The following is a 23622-nucleotide window of genomic DNA, read 5'->3' as shown; positions in this document are numbered from 1 at the left end:
TTATCATGGGGCTTTTTTTATATACCACAGCATTTTATTAACAAGCTGCATGTGCTGAACCTCTCTGAAGTGGACTGTGGCATGATGTTCTGCAATACATTGCTGAATTGAACACTATTGTGTCTTAATACTTGCACTAAAACGTGCACTGCAAGGCCAGAAAGCTGATATTTTTGTTCTCTACAACACAATGTTCTGTAGTATGTTTCTGATCTTTATGAAACAAGTTTAATTGTATTGATTAATGTACACTTAAACATTCCTGTACAAAATCATGGTTTTGTGATTACAATAATAAAGGGATGTACCTTGTGAAATATTAAACACTCTGGGCTTGTCTGTCGATACTTACTGATGTTCTTAGGAGTACTGTTCAGAGGAAACTAAGATGTATCCATGGCCAACATTTTGCGAAGATTGCTGGAGAAGGTGTTAAAGATCCACAAACAATTACTGTGGTAAACTGTTCTGGTTTTTAGTTCTGAATCTCTTTATTACAGGTGTTCTTTTCACTTGAAGTTCATTGCCTTGGCAAAGTCTACTGTGTTAGTACTCATAGGGTCAGAAGACATGCTTAGGCAACAGACAGATGTAAACTGAAACCTTCAAGTTTTTACAAAACTTCTGCAGAATTAAAATCACCTGCATGGTCAAATACTGATGATCTACTGGACTGACACATTGCATCAGTTGTATTCAGTAGTGTCAGGATACAGAAATAAAAAAAATCCTGCAGTAATTCTGGTAATAGTTGAGGAAGAAAAGTGGGTAATTCAGCTGAGTGCTTGTTAGTTTTAAGAGCTAGTATTCTGTATGGATTTTCTTCAGTAGAAAATGCATTTGAAAGGACTGGTTATACCTTTTGCAAGAAGTCAGAGCACATAAACATTTTTCTGAAATATTAACATGCATTATCCTGTCATTCTAGTGACATCCTGAGCTTGTAGATATATCAATATTAATGGAAGGTATTAATGTTTACAAATTTTAGGCAAATATTAATTACATTAAAAAGCAGGAGAAGCTGTTGCTTTCAGTTAATCATAAGACTGCAGGATAAACCCATGAATGTGTATTGTTTGGAGTCTAAATCTAAAAGAGCACATAATACAATTTCTGAACAGAATGGAAACCTCCATTCAACTGGAAGGTCATACTCTTTTTGCTACAAAGCTAGTGTAAATTTGAGAGATTGTTTGCTATTGTTTCTCTACATACCTGTCTTAACTCAGTATTTGTAGTAGTTTTCAAGAAACTTGAACAGAAAAACCCTCGCCAAAATTTAGCAAGCCTAAATCCAGCTTCTTTTTAAATGGTTAAATGCTAAAGCCTTAAGCAAATAATACCTTATGCATCAGTGTTTGTTCAGTCATTGATCTTAAAACTGCCTTTTGAAGAGCTCAAGTATGCAGGAGATTTATGATGAAGAAACTGATCTAGGCATAAGACTCTGTAAGGTATTGCAATGTACTTAATGCTGGCTTGTGTACTGCTAATTAAAATTGACCAACAGCTTAGTATTAAACTTCAGCTATATACTGCTCACATTTCCAGAACTAAAAGACTGTTTGGACATGCAGAGGTCAAAATGGGTGAACATATCCTTTCACAATCTTTTTTCTATAAATGGTTTATCCAGCTTTCTTAGCTCTTACTATCTTTGCTTCTATCAGGGTTAGAATTCATTTGAATGATGGATCAGTTTTCTTCTCTTGTGACAAGACAATGAGAAAGTCTGCTAGCAAGGATTAGTGTGGTCGTCCATACCAGTCACTGAAAACAAGAATGCGTTGTGCAAGTTTTTTCTCAAAACCAGAAGCCTTTTGAGGAACAAATGGATAATGGCATTTCTGGAGTTTGCTGTCACACAGGGTTGGCTGCTAATAGAAAAATTCTATGGGTTTTTTTGCATCACAAGGTTAGCTTGAGCAGAATATCCAGATCAGCTGTCACATTTGGATAGCATAAAACTAACTCTTGCTGTTTCAAGAAGCTGTTAATGATCCTGATATTGGCTCATTTGGCTGATAATGCCAAGGTTCTGGGTTCAAGTCCCAGATGGGTGATTAATTTTAGAGTTGGACTTGGTGATCTTTGTAGGTCCCTTTGAACTTAGAATATCCTGTGATCTGGAAATTATTTTGTTTATCTTACCCTTCGTTGTGAAGATTGGAGATTTGGTTATTGTCTTTCCTTATGTGATTAACATCCACATTAGCACATGTTTCTCAACCCAAGTGAGTGCGGATATTACTGAACTCTTTCCTCTGTAGACCTCACTACTAGGTATTGTACTAAATTTAAGTGTGTATTTCATTAAAACTACAAGCCAATGTACCACTGAAGAATCACTAGCATAAGCAAAAAGTAAATGTTTGCAAAATGATGAACTGCATTTGGAATACTGTATTAAAGACAAGGTGCTACTGAATTCTAGTTTACTTTTTAGGCTAAAATAGAATGCAGATATTTGCAACAAATCTTCTATTTATCATGTCCATGGTCCTTTTTAAATTAACTATAAAAAACATGAAGTGGCTCAAATTGAAGACATTGTTATTTCTTTCCTAAGCTGATGTTCAGTGTACAGTAAGTCTGTAATTCTTTAGTCACTGTCCCTTTCCAAACAGAATATTCTGCTTCCCTATCCATTATTCTTTCTTCTACCTTTCCTAAGTTAATTTCCTCTGAAAGCCTCATATGGGATTTTCTTTCAGCATCTGTGGAGTTCATGGCCCAAATACATCAGTTTCTTTCAAATTGTGGAAATGAGCTGCTGGCTGGTAGGTCCTGTACATTTAAGTGAACAGCCAACATCCACTAAAATTATGTGTAAATGAAATGATTGTCCTAAGGGGAAAAAAAATTATTTTTGATTTTTTTTTTAAATTAAAAAAAAAACTGGGTTACTTTTTTTTTTCTTCTTCCACTTTAGCACAGAACAGGCTATGTAATAATCATGTGGCAAAAAATATGGCAATATGTGTGGCAAAATAAAATTTGTAGCAAAATATGAGTCCATTACAAACATGAGGAAAGAAAGGCAATATTTTTACAGGCTAGAAGCTGAATTTCAGGTTGTTCAGAATGTTACTTGTTACCTGAGAAGACAATTTTCCTTTTTTTTTAATTTATGTTCCATAGTTGAATCAATAATATAATTGCAGTGGTTGTAACTTGCCAGTAATCTTTTGACTTTACTGGTGAAGTCATTCCTTCCCTTCCCTCTCCCCCACCCCAAATCAATGAGGAAATGATTAACAAAGGGGAGGGGTATAAAATAATCAAAATATTTTTTCTCTTGTTAGGAAAGAACAGTACACAAAGCAGTGTAGGCAGACCTGTCCTAGGATATTCATATGCAAACCAAAGTTAAAGAAATATGCAATGGAAATGGAAGGGCAAGAAAAGACTAAACTGTTTATCTGTGGTTGAATCTTGTGAGTTGACTTAAAATGAGTTTTGTAGCAATTGAAAAATTGACAATTAACATTAGATTGTGATTTAATTACAGACTGTTTTAGATCTAGCCTCTTGTTTTGTTGTGTATTTTACTTATCACTTAGATTAGCATTTTTGTATGGGTTTCTTTGCCTACGTCTATTCTGGAAATTAGTAATTCATAAAGTCCTTGAATCATGAGAATTAGTGGAACGTGATCTTTCAATGTGCCTGCAATTACTCCTTTTTCTCTCCTGTGAATAATTCTAACATGATGGATGCTAAATTCCCCTTCCCTGTATGAGGAATTGCACAGTGATTATTTTGAAAAAAAAAAAAAAAATAATCATAGAAGTGGCCAGATTGATGATTCCTAGTTTCTGTAATTATGGACAGTTAGGTAGAATCTGATGACAGGGAACAGTTACAGTATATTATTAATTATATTCTGGATCAAGGTAATTTAAGAATAAAAAAAGATATTGACAGGTGCAACAACACCCAGTACTGACGACCAACACTGAGAGTCTGCTCAACAGATGAATTTGAAGAGAGTCTATTGTCACTGTTAGCAGTTGAGTTCAACCATTTTACAGTTTCTCTTTTAGGATTACTAACATAATATTAATACACATTATGCCAGTTCAAGTCAAGATACATTTTAAGTATTTTCACCTTGCTTTGTGTTTTGTGGGAAGAATTATTGAAACATCTGTACAGTTAGCTTTCAAAGACCTGAATTATTTTGAACACACTTTGATAGCATTCTCTGAACTAATGTTTCTTAAATTTTTGATCTTCAGTGTGTTAGACAGAAAGACAATCTTGGCCAGCCAGCCATGGGGAGAAATCCTTTTTCTTTCTTCAGATGTAAGTTTAAAGATTAGCCAACTAATGATGATATATTGTGTAAATTAAGTATTTAACATTCCAAAACATATTGATGTATTTGAATTCTGCTTACCATGTAATCTTCCTTGTTCCTTTTGGCTGATGCACAATCAAAAGTTCCATTATATTCTGTTGAATTTGAAACCAGATTAATGTCTAAAACTTTTCTTTGTTAATAACTTAAATGATATTAAACAGAAAAGTAGCTTTTCGAAATTACTGCTTATTAGGTTGCAAACAGCCACAAACAGTGCTCCTGTGAAATTCTACTGACTTCTCAGGGTACATGCGTTATGTCAAAAGTGGTGTCCTAAGACTTATCCCTCTGTTTTTAATTAGAGGGAGAACAGAAACTATATCTAAAGAGTGGATTCTTAACCAGGAAGTAACAGTAATGATAGCATGGTAATTTTTACCTAGTATGCCCATATTTACTAGAGTGATAAGACTATTATTATATGGCTAATCTTTCCTCTGGATTATTGCAGTATCTTTATCAAAGGGTGTTTTTTGGGGGAATAGGATTTCATACACACCTTTGAGTAAAAGGGCATGATGGAGAGCACACAGGGGCTGGAAACATTGCTTTTGTCACTACTACACAGAGCAGTGCAGTGCTGGGACTGTCCTGCTGGTTGTCAGCAGTTGAGGACACTGGCCCAGGAGCAGTGTTGTGCATAAACAGATGCTTGAGAAATATCTGACTTTGATTTCAGGTAATTTAAAAAAAAATTTGGTTTGCTACTTCACTTTAGCTTAGCAAAGTAAAATTGTGTTAGTTTGCTTAAGTCTTCTTGGTTTAAGTCAAATGATGTCTACTTTGTATTGCATCCTTCAAGTCACAGTTCTTTGCTTAGAGCAAAATACAATTAAATTTACCTTTCAGTAAAATAAAGAGAAATGGAGAGAAAATGAGGTTGTAATGTGTTGCTGTGATGCTTAATGCAGGACATGCTTTATGGTGCAAAGAAAAGGATCAATCTCGGCTTATTTTGCACATCTCTTTTTATATGGTTTTTAAAGAACATCCCATGTCTATCCCCAGCTGACCAGTAACACATTGTTACCCTGTATTTATTGGTTACTCAAACTACCGATGTGTATGTGTAGGAAAAGTTCTTTGTGAGAGATAGTTTTCATTTTTTGATCTGTGTAAAAACAGTTTACACAAATGGCTAGTGTTTATCACAGTCCTAGAATTCTTTCTCAGGGAAAACAGGTTGTTTCCCACAGTCTTAGAGTTTTTTCTCAGGAAAGAGAAGTTGTTTTTCACTGCTACAGAACTCTGTTCTCAAAAAGAGCTGTCAGCTTTATCATGGCTTCAGTTGGCTCAAGTCAGGATTCAGTTTGTAGGCCTTTGGCCTGCTGTTTCACCACCACAGTAATGTTACCCTCTCCCTGTCTAGTGCTATTAATCTAGAAAGAACAAATTAATTTTCAAAAGAAATTTCAAGAAGCTGATAGCATAAACCATAGACATCAGATAAATTTGTTTTCTACCCATTTTTGAGATACATGTTTATACTTGAATCTACTTATGAAGATCAAAACCTCTATGGTCATAGATTTATCATGATAGCTACTCTAAAAGACCAGTGAGAGTGTGAGGTTGTCTCAGGTAGTGCCTACTACTCTCGAGACTCACAAAGTGAGTTTTAAGATATGACTGTCTAACACAGTGGCAGTTCGTTGACATTTTGCAGTGCTTCCAAATGGTTGGAAGCTTGGAAGTGACTAATTTGTGTGAAGTCAAAGCAGTTCCTGTGCCAACAGCCTAGCCTCCTAAATGCACTTGGTATTGCACCTTCTGTTTCTGCCTCCATTACTCTTTAAGGCATCAAAACAGCTGCCTATTTTGGAGTCTTATTTAATTTCTCCAGTGACGAGCAGTCACCTAAAGTTCTCTGAAATGGTATGGTCTTCTCTGCCAAATAACAAAGTTAAGAGGTGGCTTCTTGGGAACACACACAACATAGGGAACTTGCCTGAGTGCCACATTTTTTCCCCTCTTATTTTCATGTCTGTTCACAACAGGCACTACTAAAGGTGCTGCATTTTTTTATTGACTGACCTAGTCATAGGAGAAGGCTATGCTGCCATTAAGTGGGTTTGGTAGTGGCAGGAAGTGGTCTGAGGTTCAGTGAGGGCAAATGTAGGGTCCTGCACCTGGGGAGGAATAACCCCAAGTACCAGCACAGGCTGGGGGCTGACCTACTGGAGAGCAGCTCTGTAGAGAAGCACCTGGGAGTTTTCATGGATGACAAGTTGACCATGAGCTGGCACTGCCCATGTTGCCTGGAGGGCCAGTAGTGTCCTGGGGTGCATTGGGAAGAGTGTGGCCAGGAGGTGGTGGAGGGAGCTCCAGTGACACCACATGTGGAGTGTTGTGTTATAGTCTTGGTGCTATAAAGATAAGGTACTATGGAAGAGGGCCTGGAGGAGGCCATAAAGTGATGAGGGACCTGGAGTATCTCTCTTATGAGGAGAGATTGTGGGAGCTCAGCCTGTTTAGTCTGGAGAAGACTGAGAGGATCTCAACAATACATGGATCTCAAACATGGGAGGATCTCAAAAATAAAACAAAAATCTCAAAGTCAGGTGCCAAGAGGATGGTGCCAGATTCTTTTCAGTAGTGCCCAGCCGTAGTATGAGGAGTAATGGTCATAAACTACAACACAAGAAATTCCACCTTAACCTATGAACTTTACAGTGAGGGGGGCACAGCACTGGAATAGGCTGCCCAGAGGGGCCTGGAGTCTACCTCGCTTCCCTCTCTCCAAACACATCTTGATGTGTTCCTGTGTCATCTCTTCTAGGTGAACCTACCTTGTCATGGGATTGGTCTTGATCTCCAGACGTCCCTTCAACCCTAACGATTCTGTGATACAGGTTTGAGCTGTAGTGTGAATTTAGGTGTGAATTAACATCCCTCTGGAAGTTAATTTTCTTCCCCTCCGTTTTTTGCGAGCTCCGCAGTAGTGCTGCAGCTCTGGCTGAACCAGAAGCCGACGCTGTCGAGCACCGTTCGTTTCAAACCACGTTTTTCCAAGGCACGCTTCTCCGGCCCCATCCCGGCAGCGCGAGGGCGCGCGCGGGGCGGGGGCGAGCCCGGCTTTCCGCCCGCTCACGTGACGTATGGTCACGTGACGGGCACACAGATGGCGGCGGCGCTGGCGCCGCGCTGAGGAGAGTCGGCATGGAGGTGTTCATCCCGTCCTTCCGATACGAGGAGAGCGAGTTGGAGCGGGGATACACGGTGAGGTGCGCCGGGGCGGAGCACGCCCGCGCCTCGGGGTGGACATGTGCCGACAGCCAGCGGGGGCTGTGCTGGGGCGCCTGGCAGACGCTAGCGTGCCGAGGCCGTCCTGCTCTCTCTGCCCAGGCCAGCCCCGACTTGCCCTGCCCAGCCTTGCCCCGACCAGCGCAGCCCGTCCTTCCCCCGCAAGCCTTCTCCAGCTCTGCCCAGCCTTACCCTATTCCCCCATCTCTTGCCCCGCCCTTCTCTCTCCAGCATGGCCTGAATAACCGTGTCCTGTAGAGCCATCCTAGCACTGCGCTGTACACCCCAGCCCTGCCCCCAGGCCTTTCCCTGCCCAACCGTGCACTGCCCAGTGCAGCCCATCCCTGCTCGGCCCCTCTCGGCACGGGAAGGATGGCCTCAGCCCGCTAGACACCTGCTGCCTCACACGAGCTCTGTTCGGGGCGGGTGCAGCTTGACCAGCAAGGGAGGAGAAGCAGCTGCTCCCTCGCCACACAGTCCTGCGGGGTCCAGCTCCCGTGCAGGGCAAACACGGTGAAGGGGCTGGAGTATCTCTTGCATATGGAAAGGCTGAGAGAGCCAGGACTGCTCATCCTCGAGAAGAAAATGGGCAGGGGCATCTCTTCAGTGTGTACAGATGATCTGAATAGCCAGAGTGAGGGGACCAGACTCTTGATGTTGGTGCCCAGTGACAGGAGAGTTGGCAGTGGGCAAACATCAGAGCACAGGGAATGCTCTTTAAGCATAAGGCAAGACTGGTTTGTTATCATGAGGGTGGTCAAGCACTGGCATAGGTTGCCTAGAGGACTGTGAAGTCTCCATCCTTGCAAGTTCTCAAAACCTGACTGGATACTATCCTGGGTAGCCAAGATATTCAAAGCATGCTTCCCCTATTAAATAAATTCATTTAGTAGCTTAGGGGAAAAAAAATTGAATATTTTAGAACTTCTAGAAGATTAATCCATGTAGGCACAGTTCCATGAAGCAAGTTCATCTTCCTTATGCTTAATGCTGTATATTATTTGGTCCTCACTTCTAGAAAGTGTTTGCAGGCCTTGCAAAAGGTAAACCACTTCAGTTGTGTTAATGTGGTAGTGTACAGCATAAATATTTTTGCCTCTTGGGTGAACTTAAATGTAAGTGACTCTCTACAAGACAGCTGTGTGATTTTGGGCACGTGGCTTTCAAACATTTTGACTGAATGTGATTGAGTGTAATTGCAATAGCACCACAATTCCACCACATCCTAGTTGAGCAAGTTAATTGAAATGACAGAGTGATTTCTGAGATGTGCATATTGCACAAATAGGATTTATCATAGTAATGTTTAGTTTTAATATTTGCGTTTAATGAGTTTCTTTAAATGTAATACTATCTATGACTCCTGCTATTTAGAGGATTTGGGTTTTTTAAATTTCATAAATATTAAGCTGTGTAAGCTTCAAAGAAATCAGAAATTAAACTATATGATTCTAGGAGTCTTCCAAGAAAATGATCCTGAGAATGAACATGTTCTATGACAACACTATTTTTTCCTCTCTAATCATTTACTGGTGGTAAGTCAGTCCCATGGATCTGAAAGTTGCTGTAGTTCAGTAGGTTTTGACAGTTTTTCCTGCATGATTATTTTGCCATTTTAGTCAAGTGAGGAGATTAAATTCTACATCCCATATGAAACATGATCATACTTTATGCTGGCCATGAAACTGTATGAGGAATTGTGGCTGAAATCTGAGTCAGGCATGCTTGTAGGAGAGGATATAGAAAACTGTCCTGATAATAACATGCATCTTTCCTTTGTGTTTTAAAGGGCTTATGGACTATTCATGAGAAAAACTTACGCCAGTCTAATTGCTAATTTTTGATTATATAAATAATTTACAAAAGTATTGTTCCAAGTACAGAAATTCAAAGGAGTACACTATATGTCCTCCTTACAACAAAACTTAGGTTAATGAAAGCTGACCATTGCTCTTTACTAGCTATGAAATTATACAGGCAATCCACTTTAAGTTAATTTTTATCAGCAGATTTACAATATTAGCATTTAAAACTGTTTGGTTTAAAGTCAAAGAAAGTTTACTCCCAATGAACACTACTGGCAAACTAGTAAAAAAATAGAAGAAAAGGCTGAGCTACTTAACTTTTTTTGCTTCAATCTTTATTTGCGGTCTCTTTTCCCCACAGTTCTTGAGTAGATAGGCTGCAAGGCTATCAAGGGAATGGGGAAGTAAGTTCTAAGAGACAGTAAGGGTCATGAAGAACCTGAACATACCTAAATTGATGGATGCTGATAAGATGTATGCCAGAGTCATGAGGGAGTTGGCTGATGTAGTTGCCAAGTCACTCTCCTTGATACTTAAAAAGTCATGTGAAATCCCAGGTGACTGGAAAAAAGTGTTCCCAACTTTAAAGAGCATAGAAAGGAGGACCTTTCAAACTACCAACCTGTCAGTGTCACCTCCAAGCCTGGGAAGATCACAGAGCAGATCCTCCTAGAAGCTCTGCTTCTAGGCACATGGAGGCCAGGGAGCCTCCATGTGTGTGGCTGCACACTCTAGAGTATGGCTGCACAAGGATGAGTCCTGCCCAAGCAACCTGGTGGCCTTCTGTGATGGAGTGGTTACACCAGTGTGTAAGGGAAGGGCTACAGGGGTCATTTATCTGGACTTCAGTAAGGTCTTTGACATGGTCCCCCATAACATCCTTCTCTAAGTTGGAGAGAGATGGATTCTGCAGATCAACTGTTAGATGGGAGGGGTCACATCCAGAGGTTAGTGGCCAAGGGCTCAGAGTCCCAGTGGACATCAGTGGCAAGTAGTATTCTCAAGGGTTTGTACTGGGACCAGTGTTCTTTAATATCTTCATTAATGACATAGACAAAAGGATTGAGTGCACCCTCAACAAATCTGTAGATGACACCAAGCTGAGTGGTGTGGTGACTCAACTGAAGACAGGATGCCATCCAGAGGGACCTGGATAAGCTCCAGAAGTGTGTTTGTGTGACCTTAAAGACATTCAGAAAGGCCAAGTGCAAGGTGCTGCACCTGGGTTTGGACAACCTCTGTTACCAGCCCAGACTGGGGGATGAAGGGATTGAGAGCAGCCCTGTTAGAAGGACTTGGGGGGGCCGGTGGGTGAGAGGCTGAACATGACCCAGCCATGGGCACTGACAGCCCAGAAAGCCACACGTGTCCTGGGCTGCAACCAAAGCAGCATGACCAGCAGGGGAGGGAAGGGATCTGCCCCTCTGCTCTGGTGAGACAGATCTGCCACATCCAGCTCTGGGGTCCCTAGTACAAGAAAGAGGATTGTTGGAATCAGTCCAGAAAGAAGCCAGAAAAAATGGATCAAAGGCATGGAGCAGCTCTATTGTCCTCTTCCAGTGAGGAAAGACTAAGAGACTCTGTGTGTCCAACCTGGAGAAGAGAGGACTTTGGTGCTCCATTTTTGCAATAAACAGGGCTTTTAAGAAAGACGAGGACAGGCTTTGTAGTAAGTCTTTTTCAATAGAACAAGGAGAGTGCTTTTAAACTAAAAGAGGGTAGATTCAAGTTAGAGATAAGGAACACAGTTTTTACACTGAGGATAGTGAAACCCTGCAGAGATTGCCCAGAAGGGTTTCAAATGGCCCATCCCTGGAAACATTCAAGGCCAGTCTGGATGGGACTCTCAGCAACCTGACCTCGATGAAGATGTCCCTGCTCATTGCAGAAGGAGTGGATTAGATGACCTTTAAAAGTCCCTTCCTACCCAAACTATAACACGATTCTGTGATCATGGAAGTACCACTTTGCACAGTTGATCATTTTACTGTTGTCTTTCCCACAAGTGCTAACTTGCTCAAAATTAAAGTGTTTTATTGGTCTGAAGTAGCTGGAACAAGGAACTAGCACAGGTTATGCAACTAATAGCAGAAAAAGATGATGGAAGCAGATAGAAGATTGCTGACTTGCAGACTGCCCACCAGTCCAGTCACATGCCAGTGGGTTACAGAGGGTGCCTTCTGCTCTGTGACTGCTGGGGCCATTGCAGACAAGCAGCAGTCAAGGATGGTTTGTATAGAATGGTGATGGTTGTCCTAGTGTCTTTGCTGGAAACAGTGACCTCCTGCATTAAATGAAAGACTGAAGGGAGAGTTCTTCCTCTCTATGGTGGCTCTGCATTGCAACCATAGCATGCTTCCCTGAGATCCCTGTGTTTCCTTATCTTTAGTGGAACAGAATCCAGTTGTCCTAGATGCAGGCTGCTACTCTGTGTTCTTATTTCTGGAAAGAAAAGACATAAAGGGGGTATTCATTACCAACTTACTGGTTTGTTTTCAGTTTAAGCCTGTTGTTTTAGATTATTTTCTTTTTTTCCCTGATGTGGCTAGGTAGCACTTGGAAAGTGGAATGGTCAGAAATCCATCAATTCTGCAGAGAGGGAGGAAATGACTTGTCAGGGAAAGTGGAAATTTCTCTCTAGCTTCAGAGGGAAAACTACAGTGCCATTATTAAATAGAAAATGAGATATTTACCAGAGAGATAAAATACTAGGGATTTAAAAGATTAGAAAGAAAAATTAGGAAAAAATATCACTATACAATGTTTGAGATTGAGTTATGTCAATAAAGGAAATGGGAAGCACAGTTCTTTCAAAAGTGTTTGTTTCAGGAGCTCAGCTTTCCTAAAGTGCTATTCCTCTGATATAAAATCTTCAAAGTCTTCTTCTCTCATCCCCTACACAAAAAAAAAACCCAAACAAAGATCCCAGAGTAAACTTTCACTTGTTCCAGTTCTGTTTGGAGTGTACATAAAGTGATGAAACACATAACATGGGAAATGTCAGTTTTCTTGGTGGACAATTAAATTTCACTGTCAGTTTAAATTGATGACACTAGCTTCTAAACTATTGAGCCTGTGCTAATAAATGCAACAGTTGTTCATAATTTGGCAGTGAATGACCTTTAAATGTAGGCACTTTCTAAGGATGTCCCTAGAGAACAATTCAACTTCGAAATGACACCCACGTGTTCTTGTTGTCATTTAAATATGCTCTCTTTGTCAATAACAGAATAATAAATACTAGTTAGATTTCTAATGTTGATTCAGATCCCAGGAAACTTACTGAATAAATTAATGTACATTTGATTTATATTGACCAAAAAAATTTTACAGTGGTATGTTGCAGGTCAAGGTGACATACATTTAAATGTGTTGTAGAGCAGAGGGCATACTTGACTGACACAAGTGCTTACTGCATTTTTAATTAACACTTCCAATACTACTCTCCAAATTGCTTCTGGAGTTGCAAATGTAGAAGCAAGATCTGACATATAAGATCATAAACTAATGTGTTTTTTTGAAAGTTCATTTGCTTTACCTCCATTGAAGCAACAGTCTACAAGGCTGTACTTCTCTTTATGGAAGTATAAAATCACAAGGGTCTAAAGTTTGGTATACTTTATTATTTTAGCATTCTTTGCTGTTAAAATTAATGTACATGGAGTCAAAAAGGGAAGTTTTTAGTTGTTCTTCCATGAAGACCTAGAATAAGCCACTATAGCAAGTTATGAGGTAATATTTATTAGTTTTGTTAATTACAAAGTATGAAGGGAGTAATTATGAGTTTATGTAAGAAGATTTCAAAGTATTTCTGTTCTAGCCCTTTCACTTCCACTTTTCTAGACTGTGTAAACTTGGTTGTTTTAAAAAATCTGAACAGATTTTGAGTATGAAATCTGTGTGAAGACTACTTACTTACCATTCAGGCTTTTGTAAGCTCACCATGTATTGACCTTGTGTCACAAGTTGAAATCAGTGACACAGCAGTCACTCCAAGTTCAAGGAAGTTAAACAGAAGTATTCAATCTATTAGATCTAATTAGTCTTGTACAGTCTTAGTGTCTTCATACAGGGTTTTCAAATGTTCTGGTTTCTCTGCAGGCTAGTCAGAATAGGTCTGTACAGATTTCTCTACTACATTTCTCTACTACAAGGATGGTGAAGATGATAAAAGATAATTTGACAGATGTGAGTGATTCTGTTATGTCATAAAAATGCTATTTTGATTATTGGTTTTGGTGGGTTTGATGTTCCAATGAAGGCCCATATATTATGGGAGGAAACAGGCTAGGTAATTGAAGCCAGATTACTGTTTCTTAAAATACTTTTTTTTTTTTTTTTTTTTTTTTTTAGTGAGTAAATTCTGCATTTGTCAGCAGTTTTCCTGTTTGACAGACTTTTTCTCTGGTATGAAACTGACCACTTGGTATGCAGTGGGAATTTGAAGACTGTAAAGTAAGACACAAAGAATTTTGCAGTGCACACAATGGCAGCTAAAGGAGAAAATAGGAAAAGGTAAAACCAAAGTGAAAACTGGCTGACTTTGTACACAGCAATCAGTTAGAGCTGTGGATAGATCAGACAGACACATGTAGCTCCAGTGGTCTCCAGTTGCTGTGCAGTTCCATGAAGACCCCTGATTCACAGTCATGGAATCTTATTGGAAAGGGCTATATAAGATTTCCCTGAGGAAGAAATACCTTATGCTTTATTTGTGATGAGAGTGTTGACAGCTGAGTAGAGAAGCAGCAGCATGATTACCTCCATCAATTTTCCATCTGAAAGAGCAAAAGTTGACACCTTCTATAGTACACTATAACTGCAAAGCATCCATTATCCATTCATCTCCCAGTATCCACTAGTTAGCAGTTTTAATGAGGAATTTACATTTTCAGAAAGACTGGAGGTAGCAGAGCATTCAGACATGCATCAGAATAAAGATCTATTGGAATCCCACTGAATCTTTTGGAGGTATTGGTAGCAAAATTTTGTTAGTAATGTAATACTATCAGTGGAATTATTTCATCAGAGGATTCATGCTTAACTGCTCCTGGTGATGTTTCCAGGTAGCATCAACTCATGATAATTGTAAAATCTTGTCCACAAAGATAGTGTTGAACAAGTACATAGTATACAGTATATTCTTTACTAGCCAGGAGTGAGAACACACCAGGCTTTAAAATGCAATAGGAAGGAAGATGGAATAGATTTCTCCCTTTTTCTTACTGCAATGCAATTTTAATTGGTCTTTGAATTTTTTTATCACCTGATGTAATTCATTCCAGGTTTAATTGATAGTCAGTCACCATTGTTATGCGATTTATTAAGTTATCTTGGAATTTCACTTGGGATATGATACCTAAGAGGTGCTTCTGTGCAGAGTCCTTAATGGGATAACTTCAGTGCTGCATATGGGTATAGTGGAAATACTTGGTTTAGGTATGCTTCATGGAAGTGTGCTAATGGAGGCTTTGAAGCCACTGTATTCTGAATACTCTTGCTATCAGTAGCCATTATATTTTTGTGTTTACAGGAAATATATGAGGACTCATATTAACTTTTCATTTGCAGTTTTCTATAAGGCTGAAAGTTTTGTGGTTTGGGGAAGACTAAAATAGCATTTTGGATAGTGTTCTGTGAGAGGATTTTAAAGACAAAACAGATGTGTCATTTGTTTTGAAAGTGGTATTGTATTTTTAATAGAAGATGAAAGAAGTGTATATTGTCTGTTAATAGACTTATTCTGAGATGTCATGGTAAGTCTTGCAGGTAGAGCATGAATACCCATGTCCTGTAAACAGTCTTTTTAAAATTATTATTTCAACCTGTCGTGTTATAAATTTCACACTTCATAAACCAATTAATGTTGTAGGATTTTGGTTGTGTGGGACTTTTTTTGTTTGTTTGGTTTGGTTTTTTGTTTTGTTTCTGTTTTTTAATAAAGTAGTTGGGGCACAGCAGAAGGAGTATGTAATAAGCAAGGAGTGCCATGTCCATGCCGGGTTCGAAACAAAGTATATTTCTTCTCATTCCTCCTCTGTTGGTGCAGTGAGAGCTCCACCTCTTGTTCAAAAAACCTCCTGTTCTAGCAGCGTATGAGATCTGAGAACATGATTTTGGATGTTGAATTTGCCCCTCAATGTAGGGTCCTGACTATGGTAAGTAATTTATGAGAAGTGTCAGCCAAAACTCCACTGCAATCTCCATCTAGTGTATTATTTATTTAGATATCACAGTGTTTGTGGGTCCCAGTTAAGTCCAGGGCCTCTATGAGACAGTTGGGGAATAATGTACATGCTGCACAGAGCTTCAAAAGTCACTCTTAAAAGGGGTTGCCTACACTTGACAATAGTAATTTCCTGATGAGTTGCTGTGAAAACATTACATATCCAAAAATATTTTCTTACTATTTGAGTACTTAATTTTTTAACAAAGTGAAAACACTATAAAACTTCCATTAAAGTCTTCTGTCCCACTAGGTTACCTTGAAAATGGTAAAATAAGAATTACCAATCTTCATTATTTTATTTTTTTTATATTTGTTGTCTCTCTTGCAATTGATTATTTTTTTTTTAAATGAAGCCCCTTTTTATACCAGAGCAGAAGGTATTGAAGTGTGGCGGTATCTTCAGATTGGAAAATAATGAAATCTAAAGCTTTCCTTATAATCTGTTACAAAAGGATAAACAAAGTCTTGATTAGGTAATGAAATAATGAATTGTTCAGCAGCAAGTCTGCATTGATTACAATACACTGGTTTTATGGAAAAGGACCATATGAGTGGAGAATTACAGCTAACTACCTCTACTTCTGGTTTTGCACAGGACTCTTTCTTTGTGTACAGATTCCCTTCTCTACTCTTTATTTAGTAATCAAGCTCTTACCAAGAATAGGACTCCCTGATCATATGTCTTCCTTGCAGTTGAGCTGCAAGGATGGTAATTACAGTCTGACTTTCTTATTCTTTCAAGATGTGGAGAAAGAAAAAAGCAATATGTCTTCAGTTTAATAGTAAATTAATGGACTAGTAAATTTATGGTAATGTCAGGGAGTGTAATAAAAATATTAGCTTTGCTTTCAATATGTGAAGAAATGGATATTCAGGAAAAAATGCACATCAACATTAGATTTGAAAGTTGTGCCATTATAGAATTAAAAAACTATATTATTATTTTTTCTGATTTGTTCCAAATTCTAAGAAAAATAATCTGTTGTGATGGCATACTTCCTATAAATTTTTGAAATGCTTGATTCTTACAAACAAGATTGAGAACATCTGAAAACTAGTTTCTAATAGAGATTCATTCTCTCACTAAAAGCCAAAGACCTCCCTTCCAGGTTTATGTTGTAGTGAGGGGGCATGAAAAGTCAGTAATTAGTGACAATATCTATTTTTGGTGTTAAATAGAAAATGCCAAAGGCCTTTCCTTTTGCTGAGTGCTCAGAATGTGGATGTGATTATGTGATTGATAGGAATAACGTGTTTACACCATTGCCTGTGACACGGTGACTAGAAAGCTCAAGCAGATTCTGAAGTGTGGTTCAGTTTGGGGTGGATTTTTTTGTTGTTTTGTTTGGTTTAGTAGTTATTATTTGTATTTTTGGTGGTGTTTGATGGTTTTTTAAATTTATTAATTTCCTCTTCATATTTGTCCTCTCTATCAAAATCCATTCCTAATTTTGGTTTTACCTTCCCTGGTCAAAAATTTTTCAATATCAGACAAGTTTTGTCATGGATTCCTTTTGCCATTTGGGAAGAGGGAAACAATATTTTTTGAAGCAATTTAGTAAGAACTTGATGGGAGTGGTTTTTTTGGGGTAGTAATTTTCTTCTCTCAGTCCTTATGTTGGCCTGAATTACAGGCAAAGTAGAAAAATATACTTTGTAAGAAGTTCAGCACTTGCAGCTAAGAAGTCTTTTAACATTTTATCTTCTGCTACCTACTTGCTACTGCATATTTATCTGGAGAATAAGGAGACTATGATAATAGGGATCAGAAACAGTTTGAGGGTTCTTACTAGAATATTTTTTTTCTCTGCATACAGTCCTGGCTTATATCTAATTGCAGCTTTAGAAAATCTCTAAACTTAGTTTTAAGGATGAAAAATCTTGGTACCATCTGGTTCATAGTATAGAACTCTAAATTAAAAGAGTAATTTTTGTCTAACCAGTGGGAGAAGGAAGAAAATTTCTCCTGAAAATTGTTCTGTGTGCTAAGAAAAGATGAAGTTAGTTACTTAAATCATGAAAGTCGCTGCTGTTTGCTTTTCTTTGCCTTTTTTGTTTTGGTTTGGTTTTTTAATAAGTTTTGAATGTTAGCATTACTCTCCATGAATGCAGTGACGAGGATAATACCACTAACACAAAAATTTCCTAATTGACTAACTGTTTAAACAATATGTTTTGGGAACTGATAAAGAAAAAGTTAGTTTTGAAGTGTGTTTGGTGTCTAGGAAGAAATGGTAGCATGCTGCACATTCAAAGCTTTTTTTTTGCTACTGTAAATTGTCAAAAATTGCTGATTTGAAAGGGGGTAAAAACCTGCTTAAAGTAATCACAGATACAACTGTTATCTGTTATGGGCTAAGAACTTAATGCCCTATTGCTCAAATGAGTTTTGACAGTAATGAGATAGCTATATCACACTCCTAAGTGAAAAACTCATGAACTTTCCTGCATGGTTATTTCCTACCTCCACTCTTCTAACAAGCTCCCAAGTTGTTGTTGCTTATAAAAGTGGAAAATGGACCTGATAAAAATGTTTAGTCCGCAGGGCTGTATTTTATTTATCATATCACAAAAGAACAATGTTTTGTTGCATCATGGTCAAAATAGAAGCGACCTTGCTTGTTCATGAGTGCTCAAAGCCTAGAGATAAGAGGTAAAGTAATAGAGTACAACAGAACGAGTGTAGTGTAATTATTTGTAGCTTGTCAAGTGAAGCCCTTTCAGGCCCCAGGTGATTCAAATCTGGGAACTCTGCACAATTCTGTACACTAACCATAGCCAGCATCAGAGAAATCTCACCCAGCTTCTCCGACAGTACTGAAATTGCATCAGTTTGTCATGCACTGAGCATGCCAGCTTTGCACAATATCATTTGCTTGCAAATGGGCCTGGCCCCAACGCCCTGAGACACATTCTTTGGTATCTGACTCTTGGCCTGTGATTTGTCATGTCTCTAGTGCTATCGGCGTAAAGTAATTTTAATAGATTCTGATGGTTTGCTTGTGGAAGGTAAAGAATGCAGTACAGATTGTGTCAGGTAGCTTTCTATGGCATGTAGTTTGGTGGAGGCCCTCATGATGGTGATAGCCGAACAAAGAGTATGGAGAAATGAGATCCCTATTTTGAACAGTATTTAACAGTGCCCTCCTCAACACCCTGCTGTGGACATCCTTGCTAACTCAGCAGGTCCAAGAACTTAGCAACTCAGCAAAGCATTGTTATTTGTGCTTCAGAGTTATTTATGGATGAGAGATACAGCAAAAAAACAGTGGTTTTTTTGTCCCTATTCAAAAAGTGTGCAAAGCGTGCAAAAATGTTAATTATTTTTGAAGAAGTAAACTGGATAGATATTTGTCTTGGTGTTTACCTTTTTATTATTTGTTTCTACATTTTATTATTATTTATCAATTTTATTATTTGTCTCTAAATAAAAATCCCTGGTTTTTTAGCAAGTATGTTATTTAATACCATAAAAAGTTTTAAAAGGCTTGTGCAATTTATACTAACATGTATCTGTTAAAAAATTACATAAATATGGCCCAAAATATAGATTCCTGAAGAATTTCTTCATAGATTTTAATTTATGTAATTATTTGACAATTATTTGATTACTAAATCTTTGTTTGAAGTTCTTTTCTTACACTGTGAAGTAAGTGTGTGGCATTTTTTACTCTTCCTTTGACACCACTGAGATGAGGTTATTTTGCCATTGACAATTCTAATCTTTGCATAATTTTTTTCAGCTGACTTCCTTAATTGATTACTACTTTGGTGTTGGAGCCTGCAGCATAGCTCTCCAGAATTCTGCTGACACCAATCAATTAATGTGAAGGTGTTAGTTAGTGATTTCATCTAAAAAACATTCAAAACCATGTCAGTAATTGGTTCTTAAAAACTGCCAGATCATTGGATTTTGTTATTTTGAACATGTTAGTTTGGGTTAACAAGGATTTCTCTGGTGAGACAACAACAACAACAAAAAAACCCAACAAAACAAAAAACCACCCAAAAACAAACAACAAAAACCTGAAACCAACCAAAACAAAAACAAAACAAAAAACCAAACAAAAAACCAAAACAAACCCCCCACTGAAAAAAACCAAAAAAATTCCCACACTTTTAAGTGACTCTCCTGGAAAGAATAGATTTTATCCAATCATACATTAATTAATACAGTATATATGCACATGCCTTACTATTTAAAAGACCGCTTTAAAATATGTTCTTATTAATATTTAAGGTATCTCTGAGGAATTTGTAAAAATGCTTCAGCATAAACTATTTCTTTTTATGTTTACCTGGAGAATTTTTGACAGCAGTATAACTGAGCACCCTGCTAGCAAGTCTGTGCAAGTCTGCCACTTTCTTTTCTGCAGTAACTTCCACATTTGCTTAGCAGCTTTGCATAGCTAAGCAAATTTTTTACATGAGTCTGCAATTTTTTTCTCTTTTTTCTTCTAAATATGTTAGAAAAATAGTGTTGTTTTATACAATTCCTTAGAGTAATTCTGTGTTATGACTAGAACTCACTGTTTAATAGTGCACATAAGAAGAAAGAAGTAAAGTTTCTTTTTAAACTTGGTATTAACTTTTGAAAGCATATTTTGCTTTTATTTCTTAGTGGAGTGTTTTGTAAGAGGATCCATTAAAACAGCATATATTTTTGCAGTGTGCTAGGCTTTGTGTATGCTGCTGTGCATTAGTAAAACTTCTCTGCCCGATATCCTAGGGATGGCTGTGGAGTGTACAAGTTAGTTAAGTCCAGTAACCATGCTGTGTTCACAGGCTTTTGTTTGTACAGAAGGCTGAATCGATTTACTCTACACCAACATCAAACCAGCAAAGTTTTGAGATCAGTGTAATATGCTTATATTCAGAATGTAGGTGGGCATGCACACACACACATGTTCATGGGTGCAGATATACAGAAGCACATGCATATGACAGCATTGGAAGGATTTGTTGGGTTGTGTTGCTGAAGGGTCTGTTGAGTTCCAGTATGACTTGATGTTTTAGTGATGTGGATGATAGAATGAGAATGTCCTTATTTAAATTTGCCATCGACACCAAGGTGGAAGTGACTGCAATCATGCTGGGGAGACAGAGAAGAGTTTAAAATAATTTTCATAAGTTGGAAAGTTTATTTAAGAAAGAAAAATGAGGTGCTAACTCAATAGGAACTGGTGCCAAATGTTTTATTTATCAAAAAATAATCAGTTACATGGAATAACATCCAAAAGATTAGGCAACATATTCCTGAAAGGATCTGGGGGTTATCATGCATCACAAGGTGACCATGTCACAAGTCAAATGCCTGTTGGGGTTTCAAAAGAGGAATGTAACAAAAGGGTCAGTGATGTGAAGTGTATACTAAGTGTGGAGTACCATGTCCAGTTTAGGTACTGCATGCTAAGAAACATGAGTGTATGAGATAAATTGTAGACAAAAAAAGGTAATGTAGGAACACTTACAGCAAGTTACATTGCTTTCTGGATCTCTGATCAAATGTGAAGGAGTTCTTTAGATCAGGAGCTCTTTGGATTGAAAACAAAACAGTACACAGAACAGAACCACATGACAATCCCCAGCAACAAAAAAGCTGTTGAATAACAGAGGTAGTTGGTCTGTGTATTGACAGTGTTGTGGTCTGCTGCTGTGCAGTTATCTGTCCTATCCACCAGAAGTACAGGGCTAATTATCAAATGGTCCTGAATCCTAAAGATACTACAGCACCAGAACACTCATCAGGAGCAGGGTATGGAAGCTTTGTCTGTACGAGGCTTAGAAGTTTCTGTTAAAAGTAAGAAGTGCAGTTGGTAAGAAGTACAGCCTGGGGACAGCAGGAAGAGCCAGGTAACTCCAAGAGACATAGGCCCAGATTAGACCTCAAGCTCTTTTTTGTGAGCCCCTCATTGATACTTGGCTATCATCCTTTGCATTATTTCCAAACTGTTGTTTGTATCTATGCCCTAATCTTTTATCTCTTAAAAATTCAGTGGCTTTCTAAAACTCTTATTTAAGAGTTCACACAGACTAGTCCTATCTCTTTTCCTGGGGAATGTGGAAGCCTCTGATAATGGAACAGTTGCTGCAACAATCTCCAACTCTGTTTCTTCATGCAAGAATAGAAATGTAATTTGTTTATTTGCCTAGGTAAGCCTTTTTCAAGGTCTTCCTGGGAGGTAAAAAGTCAAGATTTTCTCCCCATTTTTAGCTATGATTATTCAGTAAATGAAATTTGTAAATCAATTAAATGAGTAAATAAAATTTGTTTGGTATTTTTTCTGTTCAGAATTGGACTACATGTATCTGGTTCCATAACTGTAAATATACATAGCAATGAAAGGAGGTGCAGAACATCAGGGCTGACATCTCCCTCTATAAGCTAGTCAAGAAAATGCAAAAATTAAGTGCTACTGTTACTTCAGTCAATATGCCTCTTCTTGTTTATAGTATTTATCACAAAATGAAAGCTTTCTAAGTGTTTAAATTGCTGGATGTGTGGCATTCTAAGAGGTGACTAGATTGGTGGCTTAGCTGTGAAGCAGAAAGGTGTGGGAACTGGAAGGTTAGGAGTCCTGTCAGAGGTCTGAGTCTCTAATCCCTGTTCTGCTCACAAGTATGTTTCACCTCAATCCTGACTCATCTGAAGGACATGAAGATAGACTGTACTAGTTAGAAGGCTCTTCAGGTTTACTAAATGACAGAAATAACAGAAGAGCAAGCAATTTTTGCCATTTATTCCCAAGTATTTTTAGGAGCTGATGAAAAAAAATGTATTTGTAAAAGATTGTTTCAGAGGGATTTGTAGGGCAACAATTTTTTGCCAAATTATATACCTTATCTGCAGAACTTGCTCTAGGTATCACCTAGTCTTTAATTTGATTAATGAATTATGTGCTCTTTTTAATTTTGTGGGAAGAGTTGCTGCTTTGTCAGTGTGTGCTCAAACATTATCTCCATTTCCTGATGTTTCTTGCATGTGCAGTGGTAGTGCAGATCTTGTCTCTGCCCTGGTGCAGGAGGCATGATATGATGACTCTCAGACGTATGTTCTAGTTTCCTTGTTCTCATGTGTTTTCTGTTAGGCACTGCTGTGATCCATTCCATGATGTGATCATGTGCCTTGCCAGAAGTCCAAGTCAGAGCAATGCCAAAGAATAGTGCTCTGCCACTTGCCATTTGAGTTCTCTTGCTACTCTTAACCAAGGACATACACAGATAGTTCAGCTTCACTTAATTCTTGATGTATGTAATCCACATTTATTGCTCATGTGTAGATGTAGCTTTTTACACTTCACACCATGGAAATCATCAAAAAATATTCTGCAGTTTCAGCAAGAAAAGTACTTTAAAACAGAAGGCTTGGAGCAAAATATTGGATGCACAGCAGTATGATGATGTGCCATTGTCCTAAACACTGAATAGAAACCTTTTATATTTCACTGATGTGTTTCTCAGTAGTCGTGGGTTTGATGCTAAGTGATTTAAATACCCCTGTATGCAAGAATCATGGTCACTGACAAGGAATATGATTACAGTGTGGTTTTTTTGTTTGTTTTTTTTTTTTACTCCTCATAGCTCAAATAGGCTATGTCTATACTTCTCAAGGTGACAGGGTGGGGTTATGCTGGGCAGCATGGTAAGTAGGCAGCATGAGTTGACATTTACTCACTCCCCAGTTATAAACCCATTTTTACCTCCTACATTGCAAACGTTTTTAATTGATTGTTTGTAGACAGTAAAACATTATTCCATTTGCAAATTGTGAGCAAATTTGCAAAAGAGCATTGACAACTAATTTTTCATTCCCCAGAGAATGCAAGTGTGTAGGCAGGTAAGCTGTTTTATGACTGGCATATATTGACTGTCAGCCTTTCAGAGGCCCCAGTGCTGGATCATGCAAGCACAGGAGACACAAGATTTAACTTTGATTACTGACTAACCTCCTTCTGGGTGTTTTTAACCTGAGAGCT

At 38.2% G+C, this 23622-nt stretch overlaps 1 protein-coding gene across 1 annotated transcript in view; it reads left to right on the top strand.

Annotated features, from left to right (window-relative positions):
* Positions 1-7452: 7452 nt before the first annotated feature.
* Positions 7453-23622, top strand: part of SNX24 (sorting nexin 24) — an 88727-nt gene continuing 72557 nt past the window's right edge. Inside the window, exon 1 of the mRNA XM_021546253.2 lies at positions 7453-7588. Coding sequence (XP_021401928.1) covers positions 7529-7588 — 60 coding nt within the window. The 5' untranslated portion in view covers positions 7453-7528. The remainder of the gene's footprint in view (positions 7589-23622) is intronic.

The sequence above is a fragment of the Lonchura striata genome, chromosome Z (assembly GCF_046129695.1).
Source record: "Lonchura striata isolate bLonStr1 chromosome Z, bLonStr1.mat, whole genome shotgun sequence".
Taxonomy (NCBI): Eukaryota; Metazoa; Chordata; class Aves; order Passeriformes; family Estrildidae; genus Lonchura; species Lonchura striata.
Note: the sequence above shows the minus strand (reverse complement) of the source record. Positions and strands in the feature narration are given on the sequence as shown.